Consider the following 13358-nt stretch of genomic DNA (forward strand, 5'->3'; position numbering starts at 1 on the left):
TTACATGTAAAAAGGACATGTAAAATTGAGGTTTCACTGTATTATAATGATATAAGGGATAATGTACCCCCTACTGTAAATTATAAGGATATTAGAAGTCACTGAGGGGTTCTGTGACCATATAAAGGCACAAGGTTTCAGGCTGTTATACAGGGAACTCTTAGTATGTATTATAATATCAATTATAAGGATATATATAAATAATTAAAGACACAAGGCTTCAGGCTGAGAACCACTCATGTATTATACAATATACTATTCAGGCCTGGTCAAGCACCAGGGGGAAAAATTCCTTCCTGACTCCAAGATGCAATGGGACCAGTCCCTGCTGGATCAACTTGTACTATGAGCTATCTTCCATATCCCTGTATTCCCTCACTTGCTAAACACCATCCAACCCCTTCTTGAAGCTTATAGTATGCATGGCATACCTTGTTATCCAATGGCCTCTTCTCCATTCTATTCTGTCCTTGCTCGATCTTCCACTTTTCCTATTTACTTGTTCACTTCATTTAAAGGACTACTTCTTTCTTGCCCAGTTTTCCACCTAGCCACCTTTAATAATTTAATATTTTTTCTTCATATTTTGTTCCTGTTCCCATCTTCTCTGTCCCCATTCTGTACACTTTTTCTCTGCTGCTTTCCACAACTATTCCATTTTCTTTCTTGTATGCAACAATTTATCTACCTCTCATTCTGTACTTGCCTTTTATAATATACCTCCTTTGCCATTTGCTGCTGTTTTCATTTTCTTTCCATTTCTTCCCCAGTAATCACTTTCTCACATGAAATTTTTGATCATGTTCTCTTTATGCATTCCCAATCTGCAATACTGGCAACAACACTTTTAGACACACACAGGCACATGCAGACTCAGGCACACATACGCACACAGACTCAGGCACGCACAGATTCAAGGCACACATACGCGCACAGACTCAGGTGCACATACGCGCACAGACTCAGGCGCACAAACGCGCACAGACTCAGGCGCACATACGCGCACAGACTCAGGCGCACATACGCGCACAGACTCAGGCGCACATACGCGCACAGACTCAGGCACGCACAGATTCAAGGCACACATACGCGCACAGACTCCGGCGCACACACGCGCACAGACTCCGGCGCACACACGCGCACAGACTCCGGCGCACATACGCGCACAGACTCAGGCACGCACAGATTCAAGGCACACATACGCGCACAGACTCCGGCGCACACACGCGCACAGACTCCGGCGCACACACGCGCACAGACTCCGGCGCACATACGCGCACAGACTCAGGCACGCACAGATTCAAGGCACACACACGCGCACAGACTCCGGCGCACACACGCGCACAGACTCCGGCGCACACACGCGCACAGACTCCGGCGCACACACGCGCACAGACTCCGGCGCACACACGCGCACAGACTCCGGCGCACACACGCGCACAGACTCCGGCGCACACACGCGCACAGACTCCGGCGCACACACGCGCACAGACTCCGGCGCACATACGCGCACAGACTCCGGCACACATACGCACACAGACTCCGGCACACATACGCACACAGACTCCGGCACACATACACTGAGGCACACAGAGACTCAGGCACACACACTGAGGCACACTTACAAACACAGACTCACAGACACTGAGGCACACACACTCAGACACACACATGGATACATACACACAAACATACACATCACGGACATACATTTCACAGAAGCCAGTAAACAGTTAACAGACACTAACATAGAGCTCTGTAGCCTTATCACGTCTCTAACCTAAATAAAAAAATAGCGCCTTTGCAGCCATTCAGTGAAGCGGGCACCGGTCAGCTATGGGGATGGGGCAGCTTCCCGATCACTCTGGTCCAGTGATCTTCTGATTTTAGTTGGCTGTGGCCCACCGCCCTGACGGACTGGCTAGTACAAAACTTTTTATTACCGTATATACTCGAGTATAAGCCGATCCGAGTATAAGCCGAGGTACCTAATTTTACCTACGAAAACTGGGAAAACTTATTGACTCTAGTATAAGCCTAGACACAACTACAGCCCTGTCTCCCAGCAGCGCACCTTCCGCCAAAGAGACTCCCCCAGCGATCGACCGGACTTCTTTGCAAAGTTGATGGTGACAGAGAATTGTGCAGAGAGTGCTGTGTGTCATAAAACCATCACTGATCTTTCGTATAACCAACAGATGGCGCTGTGTGATATTGCCATCACTGTTAATCCTTTATTCAACCAACAGATGGCGCTGTGTGATATTGCAGTTACTGTTATTCTTTGATATAACCAACAGATGGTGCTGTGTGATATTGCAGTCACTGTTATTCTTTGATACAACCAACAGATGGTGCTGTGTGATATTGCAGTTACTGTTATTCTTTGATATAACCAACAGATGGCGCTGTGTGATATTGCAGTCACTGTTATTCTTTGATACAACCAACAGATGGCGCTGTGTGATATTGCAGTCACTGTTATTCTTTGATACAACCAACAGATGGCGCTGTGTGATATTGCAGTTACTGTTATTCTTTGATACAACCAACAGATGGCGCTGTGTGATATTGCAGTCACTGTTATTCTTTGATACAACCAACAGATGGCGCTGTGTGATATTGCAGTCACTGTTATTCTTTGATATAACCAACAGAGGGCGCACTGTTATTCTTTCATAAAACCAACAGAGGGCATTGTGGGATATTGCAGTCTCTCCCCAAGTGTACTGTTGGTATAGGAATGATTAAAAGTGTCTGCAATCTCAGCTGCTGCCCGCTGACCCGAGTATAAGCCGAGGTAGACTTTTTCAGCACATTTTGGATGCTGAAAAACTCGGCTTATACTCGAGTATATACGGTATAAAGAGATGATGGCAAATAAATAAGAGCCGGAACCCCAGCAGGCCAGTCCGACCCAGTGCGTGAGCTGCCGGGGGGCCCTAAGGGAGTGCGGGTCCTGGCCAAATTGCACCCCCTGCTCCCCCGGTAGTTCTGCCACTGTATATCCAGATGAGAATGGGTTTACAGTGTGAGCAATTGTAGTGTCTTCAGCTGAGGTGACTTACAATGGTCGACCTACTTTACCAAAAGAACTTTCCTTCGTAATATCTACTTAGCAAAAACATTAGTACAGAGAATTCATACAGTAGCTAAAACTGAATTTACCTGATCTCAGGTAACCTTTTTTGTCAATGTATTTAATATGCTATTTAAACTAGCACTTCCAAATGATTCCATAACTGATTCTATCTGTTTGCTATAATCAGATTTCTATAACAACAATTGATTACAATAATTAGGCAGTGCAAGATCCAGCGGAATGTCTTATCACAGAAAACTAAAAACTTCCTTAAATAAAAACAGCAATTATTCAGAAATAGGCACAGCAGGATATTTATCCCAGTAAACTGAGAAAATGAAAACCCATGTGCCCATTACCAGAGTTTTATGCATCAGTGTTTCATTATTTTTGGGTAGAAATGTTATAAGTTTATCAGTTCCACAAACCTTTCGCAAAAGGTTACCTCACCCTTTTTTCTGTAACTACCTTGTGTGGTTCTCCAGCATTTTCAGTGGGGAGCTGGCAAAACGCAGGTCCCAGACTTGTATTACAGGTAAGCGATCATCTTCAGAAGACAGGACAAGCTGGGTAGCAACCTCTGGGTGCCACATCAGTCCTGAGCAATGCATCTGAAAACACAGATTTTCAAATGTATTGGAAAGTATTTGCTTCATTTTAAATATGCAAATAACTGCACAACAATCACCATAATGTTTATAGCAACCAACCAGTTACCTCACATTTTACAATGTTATAACCAAGAGAAGACTTAAAATAAATTAAAGAAAGGTGAACATTTAGTTTATAGCAAACCTTTGATATCCTTAAAGGGCAACTAAAGTCTAAAATAGAATAATGCTAGAAATGCTGTATTTCGTATACTAAATATAAACATTACTGCACCACAAGCCTAATAAAACAAATGACTTGTGCTTTCAAAGTTGGCCGCAGGGGTTCATCATCTTGTAACTGTTAAACCATCTTTGCAAGACAAAACCATGCACATACTCAGTGTGGTCTGGGCTTCTGTTTGTAGGCTAAGCCTAAAGATTGCCATAAATGATCAAAACAGCACAAATCAAATAAGATCTGCCATAGAAGCCGATACAGCAAACTCACTGATTAATAATCAGAATATGTAGAATGAACTGGTTCCTGTGTTGTCATGTAATCTAATGTGAATTTTATAGTTTTTGTATTGTAATACAAACTTTCTCCAACTCTGCAGAACCAGTGGCAGCAAAATATCCCAGTTTATCTGTTTTAATCTGGCTTCATGATCTTTGTCCCTGCCACTGGAGTTGGAAACATTAAAGGGGATGTAAAGGCAAAAATAAAATCCAATACGAATCTCTACACCAGTAATCCCAAACAAGTGGCTCATAAGCAACATGTTGCTTGCCAACCCCTTGGATGTTGCAGATGCTTATTTTTGAATTCCTGGTTTGGAGGCAAGTTTTAATTGCATAAAACTAAGGTTTATTGCCAACCAGAGCCTCTTGTAGGCTGCCAGTCCACATAGGGGCTACAAAAAGCCAATCACTGCACTTATTTTGCACCACTTGTATTGCTCCCCAACTCTTTTTACATCTGAATGTGGCTCACGGGTAAAAAAGGTTGGGGATCCCTGCTCTACACAGTCGTCGACTGCTCTACAGGGAAACAAACAAAGCTGCTTGAGTTCTGCACAGCTGGGAAATATGGTGGGTGAGGGGGGAGGGGTGGGTACCCTGTTCAAAAGAATGATCATTTCCTTGCAGAGCAGCTAGGGACCATCTGAAGTTTCCTATCCTAAACTAAGGGGAATTTCACTGTATACAATCAGGTTTCTTATAAAAGCGGTACACATTTTTTAATTCAAAATTGGAGATAGGTTTCGTTTTCATTAAAGGGATTTGATTTTGAAATCTGACATGGGACTAGACATATTGTCAGTTTCCCAGCTGCCCCAGTCATGTGACTTGTGCTCTGATAAACTTCAGTCACTCTTTACTGCTGTACTGCAATTTGGAATGATATCACCCCCCCCCCCAGCAGCCTTACAACAGAACAATGGGAAGGTAACCAGATAGCAGCTCCCTAACACAAGAAAACAGCTGCCTGGTAGATCTAAGAACAACACTCAATAGTAAAATCCAGGTCCCACTGCAACACATTCAGTTACATTGAGTAGAAGAAACAACAGCCTGCCAGAAAACAGTTTCATCCTAAAGTGCTGGCTCATTCTGAAAGCACATGATCAGGCAAAATGATCTGAGATGGCCGCCTACACTACAATATTACAACTAAAAAAAAAAAACACTTGCTGGTTCATGAATGAAATTTTGTAGAGTGAATTATTTGCAGTGTAAACAGTGTAATTTAGAATTAATAACAATATCATAAAAATCATGGCAGAATCCCTTTAAAGAAAGTAAAAATTGGGATTTTATTTTATTGCCTTTACATGCCCTATAAAACATCTCAAATGGCACATTTCCTTAAATTTTCCAATTTTTTGTAAAGGTTTTGAATAGAATTCAAAACCTCAAAACTTTTTTCTTTTTTAAATACACAATTTTATAAAATGAAGCTATATCAAGACAGAACTCAGTAAACATGACAAAGCAGTTTAATAAATCCTTTACTACTTAGTAATTAAGGACACACTTTTCACCTCCAGGTATAAACAGAACTGGTACATGCTTACTCTGTTGCTGTGGTCACTGACTTTAATGACAGGTTCATTCTTGCGGAGATCCCATACCACAGCTTTGCCACTGGGATGAGCAGAGGATAAGATGTGTTGCACCTGTTGATTCCAAGAAATTGCACTGATGTCTTCTATGGGCTTCAAAGAAAAATACATGAAATTAACACAAGAATTCTCTGGCATACAGCAAGTTGTCACTATTGTGCATGTCATTAATTCACAAAGGCTTACATGACGCCATTCCTTGCTTTTGCAGGATTTATTTTTACCAAGCGAGTGATTGATTACCACTATATATACCTGCATTCCCCATACTCTATGCAGCTGCTAGACCTTTTAGGTTTGTGTACCCTTCGAGTTCAAACATTTGGTCAGGGATCCCTCTGATTTGCAACAAGGTTAATTATATATATAAAAAAAAAAAACACCAGCCAGTCACACTATGTAACAATCTGTGGCAGGAGATAATTGGTTGACCCAAATTTCACTTTGATTACCCTTCAAGCCAGATTTACAGTAGTATCTATCTAAATGAGCAAAGACATACACTGAGATTTCACCTCCCACCCCACTGCTCCAAGCCAAACAATTTTAAAAACCATGCTGATAGCTGTGAAGTTTACTTACTACCCCACTGCAGATTTCTACAACGGTTTTTTTATTATTTCATTTAGGAAGTATATGTTTTTTACACTGGGAAAATATATATATATATAATTACTTTTGGAAAATTATTTTTTATAATCTCCACAAGCCCCACTGTAAAATGTATTGGGGTTGTTAGAAGTCACTTTTCTGACAGTATTGTATCTACATATCATTTTTGATGTGTACAAATCAAATCAATATTTGATCTTCATTCACTCACAAATGTAAAAACTCACTTGGCAATAATTTATTCAATCAAAAATCAACAAATATGCCATTTCCTTTTCTGTAGTAAAAGTAAGTACACCCCTATATAGATCACTAGCTTAAATACCTTAAATTAGAATCAGGGGCAACAGATCAAATGCAAATGGTTAGAACATAATTAGAGAGGAACAGGTCATATATTATGTGCTGAAGTGTGTGGTATCACCATGCCTAAATTGAAAAAGGTCTTTAGAAAGATGGTTATAGATGACAATGACTCTGGGAATGGATTTTAAAAGAAAGCCAAACATTTGGACACCAATCATTCCACAAGATCATCTACAAGTGGAGAATTAACTATGAATTTTTTATCGAGTAAAATTTGGAACCATCTGTCAGATGTCTAAAGCTCAACCAAAAGTGGACCTTGCAACATGACAATGACCCTAAAAATCTACTAAGGAATAGCTGTAAAAACCAAAACATATGGAGGGTTCTGGAATGGTTAAGTTTTTATTTTTATTTTTATATACTGCTTGAATGAATATCATATATTGATATGTCCACATATTAAAAACAAAAAAAACTTTAAATTGGGAATACTGACATTAACATTAATGTATAGCTTATAGCTGATAGCTGAAGCTGTCTATCAATCATGAGTCCTTGACATTAGACTGATTCTGACATTTAGGGGCAAATTTACTTAAGGTCGAATATCGAGGGTTAATTAACCCTCGATATTCGACTGCCGAATTGAAATCCTTCAACTTCGAATATCGAAGTCGAAGGATTTACCGCAATTTGTTCGATCGAAGAAAAATCGTTTGATCGAACGATTAAATCCTTCGAAACGTTCGATTCGAAGGATTTTAATCCATCGATCGTATGATTTTTCTTCGACCAAAAAAAGATAGCAAAGCCTATGGGGACCTTCCCATTGACTTCGGTAGGTTTTAGGTGGCGAACTAGGGGGTCGAAGTTTTTTTTTTAAAGAGACAGTACTACGACTATCAAATGGTCGAATAGTCGAACAATTTTTAGTTCGAATCGTTCCATTCGAAGTCATAGTTGAAGGTCAAAGTAGTCCATTCGATGGTGGAAAAAAAACATTCGAAATTCGACGTTTTTTTCCCTCTATTCCTTCACTCGAGCTAAGTAAATGGGCCCCCCATCCTCTTATGACTGCTACAACATCATGAAGTTCGTATAGCTGCTAAAATTATTTTTGGTTATACTTCTATTGCTAAACACTGGGCATTTGTATTGAATAAGGACAAACAATTACCTGAGCTTTAGCTCCTGGGGTCATTGGCACAGTGAAGTTGTTCAAATCCCAGATGAAAACCTCAGAATCACTGGCACCTGATGCAAGTAGGTTGCTCTGAAAACAGTAATTATGAGATGTATGCAATTAGTGTGGTGCACATTTTATATTTAAAAGCTTTTTTTTTTCTATAAATAATCTCCAAAACATATTGAGCAACAGCATAATGCCTAATCATTTTAATTTTACTGTCAATACAATCAGTATATTAGCATGAAAATTACTAGATAAGTTTATTAATAATCAGATTCCTACCTGAAATGGATTTAAATCAAGAGCCCTAACAGGGCCAGAATGTTTGTCATTCTTTGCAATAATTGGTTCCTCTCCTGATGTGAGGATCTGAGAAGCACTATATAGAGTTATTACTCCATTATCTCCTCCCCCAATAATTACTCCAGATGAACCCAACTGGTCACTTTCAAAACTGCCCCACAGTATCTTATGGAACCTGACAAGACAAAATAGTTCCTGTTAAGGGTTTCAGAAAACATTACTATACACATAACATAAACCTTCACAGTTCATAATTGTATCAGCTTTTGTAAAATCCTACTTTTAGTAATAATTACTTGACTAATATCCTTTCACTTACTGTATTATCTCATTCTTCAATTATCTGCTCATTTAATATCCTATATTATAGAAATGATGAAAGCAACATAATATATATCCCTGACTGGGATCACTGACTTCATTGCACACTCCCACACCATTTTTTTTTTAAGACTAAAGCATGTAAGACACACGCAAACACACAGAGAAACAATTGTACAAGTTTGCAATGCATCAAACTTTGCATTAGCTTTTTTAATACAAGCCGGCATATTTCACAGCGCTTTACTAACATCATTCACATCAGTTCCTATCGCTTCACTCACACTATAGTAAATTCTATCAGGATCCAATTAACTTACCTGTATGTTTTTGAGAAGGTAACCCACAAACTCCCCATTAATTTGCTTTAATATCTGTCCCATGCATAAATAACCATTATTATGGCATTGGTCAAAATCAAATGTGCTCATTTGTTTTCATGCTGTAAAGAACCAGTTCTGGTGCTTTCAGTTATTCAATTCAATTATGTGAAAATGTATTAATATTCATGATCATGTGAACGGTGCATATGTTATTGTTATTTAAACATCTGCGTTGTATTTCTTTTTATGCTGTGCATTTATTTGCAGATCAAAAACAGCATACCTGACATTTTGGGGCACTGATGGACAAAGGTGAATTATCTTTATATTTACATATATATCTCTCAGGTGATAAAGTGCGCAACAATACTTGCCTTTGACAATAGTTGGAACTGTCACATGTAAAACACACTGCATTTGGTTAAATATGCCTCCTTCCACATTTCTGGCGGATTACCCAGGATCGCAACATGTGGCAGGGCCCCAAGTACTTTTTTCAATGTGTGGTGGATTTACGGATACAAAGGCATGGCAATCATTTTAAAGAAATCGTTTTTCTTAAACCCTATATATTAAGGTGGCAAAACAATGTTACAATCGTACATTCGCTACCAAGGGATTACTAAATCTAGTTTTCGGAGTACTTCAATAAAAGATACAGTGCATTGTTCATACCTGTTAGACACTGGATAGACACCTCTTCTTTTCGCATCAGGGTGAGGGTCTCCAAAGTCGACCTCAAAAATTTCCAGGGCAGCACTGGTGTTGAAGGAGGCATCCAGCTGTTGTGCTGATGTTCCTAAGGCAGAAGTACAAGGGAAGCAATATGTTTTTTTTTTACTACACTAGAAGATCAAGAAAAATAAAGTCAAAAGCTATAAAAGTCACACTTGAAATTGTTGTTCATTAGTTGCTTTTCACTGGTGCAGTGACATTATTATAGAAAAAATCCATGACTTTGCAACTCTACATTAAGGGGCAGATTTAACAAAATGTGAGATTAGAGTTTAGCAGAGAAAAACTCACCCACTATTTATTCATTACTATGGAATTTTTATAAGTGAATTCATAAATTGGTTATAATTAGGGCAGATTTATTAAAGTCACATGACTGGGGGCAGCTGGGAAACTGACAATATGTCTAGCCCCATGTCAGATTTTAAAACTGAATATAAAAAAATCTGTTTGCTCTTATGAAAAATAGATTTCAGTGCAGAATGATGCTGGAGCAGCACTATTAACTGATGTGCTTTAAAAAAAAAACATGTTTTCCCATGACAGTATCCCTTTAAGGTTTGAAGGGTAAATTTGAATTTTCAAGTTGGATTTTTGGTCAAAACTCAAAAATTCTAGTTGGGAATAATCGAAACTCAAATTGGAATTCAAGATTTATTATACCTCAGCCCTGGGAACAACTCAAATTTGATTGTAAGCCACCTAAAGCCTGCTAAGTTCATGTAGAAGTCAATGGTAGAGGTTCAGTGACCCATTTGAAGATGTTAATAGCCTTCCTGACATTCGGTGAAAAAACTCTATTTCACTTTTCGGGTCGGTAATATTCATTCGAGTTTTATATGTTCACGTTTTTTCTTAAATAAGATACTATTAGAGTTTCGAGGTGGGTCCCCCCACAGTCAGTGCATATGTAAGGTCATCTCTACCTACACTGGAGCAATATAAAAGTTACATTTTAACCAGTACCTATAAATGGGCTTGAGATTTTTTTTAAATGTTTTAATCTATCTATATGTTTTAATAATTTATTTCAATTCAAAATATTTTAGGCCAAAAAGCTAAATGCCTTGCTAACACCATGAAGCCACTAAAACATGATGACTGAAAACACTGCAATTTCAAACATGAAAGAAGGTGAAGTTTATTTTAGGTTAACTTCCTTACTGAAATTCTGTCTATAAAGGATCACTTTAAAGCTCAGATGTATAACACACTGACAGGAATGCTTATTTAGCCAAACATAGTGTATTGTTACAAGGTATTTTGTATGAGCTGAAAAGCAAGTTTACAATATGAAAACATCCAAACCTGTTGCTAAGTAAACTGGGTGTTGGTTGGCCGGGCTCCATACTTGAACAGCAGACCGTTCTATTTCTTTCAGCTTCATTCTCTAAAGAAATATAGATGTTAAAGTTAATGATAAATAGTGCTGTTTGAAGGTATCAATTGCAATTTTTGACAAGTTTTTAAAGTTGCTGCCAAGGGCTTTTTATGAATTCCAAGATACTGTTTCAGCATATTTGGCTAGAATTAAAAATTACAAACCATAGTTCCTACAAAATACATAAAGAAATGCTTATAGTATACTCACATTCTTTCAGACTATATATGTTTCTTTGGGAGGAACTCAGTGAAAATTATGAAGGCAAAACATTTAAAGGGGTGCTCACCTTCCAACACTTTTTTCAGATCAGTTGGTTTCAGACAGCTCACCAGAAATAAAGACTTTTTCCAATTACTTTCTATTTTCTACATGTGACTGTTTTTATAATATTGAAGTGTAAAGTTTCATTTTTCACGTTCTAAAGCAGCTCTGGGAGGGGGGGGTCGCTGACTCTAAACTGTTTTAAATTAATACATTTAGTCGATACATTTCTTATCTTTGTCCCTGTTGAGCTGAATCCCTGATATATTTAAAGACAGCTGTCAGAATTGATACAATTGTTGCTAATACTCCAGAGATGCTGCTGAATAATGTATCAACTAAACATTGCAAAATTGTAACAGTCTACAGTCTGCACATTAATTACTGAGCAGCCAGACTGAAACACCAGACAGGGACTTTAAACTTCAGGCTTAGATTTTGGACAAACTGTAAAAAAAATAAAAGATTGAAAGTAATTTAAACAAGTCTTTATTTATGGTGAATAATCTGAAAACAACTGAACTGGAAAAAAAAGTGTTTGGAAGGTGAACAACCCCTTTAAGGGTCTGGCCACACAAGCAGATTCGGGGAGATTAGTCGCCACAGCGCAGCGCTTCATTTTCTGAAGTCGCCTCACGAGGAAACTTCAGGCAACTTCAGAAAATGAAGCGTTGCGTGTGCCTTCCCCCAGCCGAATTTCATTTTAGTCGGCATAGGGCAGGGGGGAAGGTAGTTCGGGGAAATTGTCGCCTCGAAGAAGAGGAGATTTGTCACTGGGGCAACTAATCTCCCTGAATCTGCTTGTGTGGCCAGACCCTATTGGATATGTCTAGTTTAATAAAATTATGCATTTTAAAGCTGGCAATGTTTGTTTTTTCTTCATTTGCCTGACTTTCTTTGCCAAGCTAAGGAATAGAAACACAAATATAAGCAGCTTTATATGTTATTTTATTAGAACTAAAAATATTCATTAATAAATGATATTTAGATGCTTTAAAGAGCTAAACACATGCTAAAATGTAATATCTGCTGTGAACCATCATGGTTTCCAACTACAAAGCATGGGATATGTTATGCTTTTCTATGGGAAGCAATGCTGAGAACATTTTGGTAATTTTACCAGTTTTTCTCAGCTACAGTGCTATGTGTACATTGCCTTTAATAAAAATGGCTTTATGCCTTTCACGTCTCTTGCAAGTGTGGCCCTTAGAAGGCAGAGATTCTGCTTCCGAGCGTGGTTCTGTTGGTGCCTGTATTTAATTCATAAAAACATGCCCAATTGTGTTTCCAAGTGCTAACAGCCATAACTAGTGTTGCGCTGAGTGCTAAGGCAGACTTCTCAGACTTCCTTCAAGCCTCCTCCCATAATGACTAATGGTTGAGCATGTCTGAATTTGTTGCTCTATTGTTACAGATTTAGACTCACACAATGAACCTTGAGATTTCAAATCCAGGTGCCATTCTATTAGTGTTCACTTCTTGTGACTTGTCAAGTTCTAATCTAATCTTCCCCTACATGCTGTCATTTTTGTATTTTACTGGTGAAAATAGCAATTACCTGAAATTTTGAACAAAATAATATCAATAAAACAAATGGTAGGAAATGATTAGCAGTGGTTTAAGATATAATACCCCTAAAATACATGGTAGGATTAATGCAATAACAACTGAATGTACAGGACCACATAGTACTTTCAGTGCCACCATCATATATTATACCCCTAGAACATGTCTGCCAATATTTAGGTCTTTGGCCATTGCTCTGAAGTAAATTCCTGTGTATCTCTTTAAATGCAGTCTGTTGGTTTAGTTGCATTTGTTATGGCTTGATAAAGGGCACATTATATGCCCGAAATGTTGCATATGTGATTCTTTTTATACACTTTTTAAAGCTTTTGAAACTCATGTGCCAATTCAGTCTTTTGGAATTTATGGTTTGGGGACATGACAACGCTCCTTATGGTTGCTGAGCACTGGGACTTTAAGTTATAAGTGAGTGAGCTGAGGTGCTACCCTTCTATGTGTGTTTACGCGCTTGTGTGCCTGTGCGTGTAAGTGTACGTGTGTGTGTAAGGGTACGTGTGTGTGTAAGGGTACGTGTGTGCGTGTGTGTAAGTGTG

The 13358-nt window shown here is 38.7% G+C and overlaps 1 protein-coding gene across 4 annotated transcripts in view; it reads right to left on the reverse strand.

Annotated features, from left to right (window-relative positions):
* sec31b.L (SEC31 homolog B, COPII coat complex component L homeolog) overlaps positions 1-13358 on the reverse strand; it is a 53749-nt gene that overhangs the window by 33703 nt on the left and 6688 nt on the right. For all 4 annotated transcript variants that reach the window (XM_041568543.1, XM_041568541.1, NM_001094132.1 and 1 more), the window contains exons 2-7: positions 10902-10983; positions 9534-9657; positions 8194-8389; positions 7900-7995; positions 5754-5894; positions 3551-3693 (exon numbers count right to left, since the gene is read on the reverse strand). In XM_041568543.1, the coding sequence (XP_041424477.1) occupies positions 3551-3693; positions 5754-5894; positions 7900-7995; positions 8194-8389; positions 9534-9657; positions 10902-10980 (779 nt within the window). In that variant the 5' untranslated portion in view covers positions 10981-10983. The remainder of the gene's footprint in view (positions 1-3550; positions 3694-5753; positions 5895-7899; positions 7996-8193; positions 8390-9533; positions 9658-10901; positions 10984-13358) is intronic.

This window comes from Xenopus laevis, chromosome 7L (genome assembly GCF_017654675.1).
Source record: "Xenopus laevis strain J_2021 chromosome 7L, Xenopus_laevis_v10.1, whole genome shotgun sequence".
Classification (NCBI taxonomy): Eukaryota; Metazoa; Chordata; class Amphibia; order Anura; family Pipidae; genus Xenopus; species Xenopus laevis.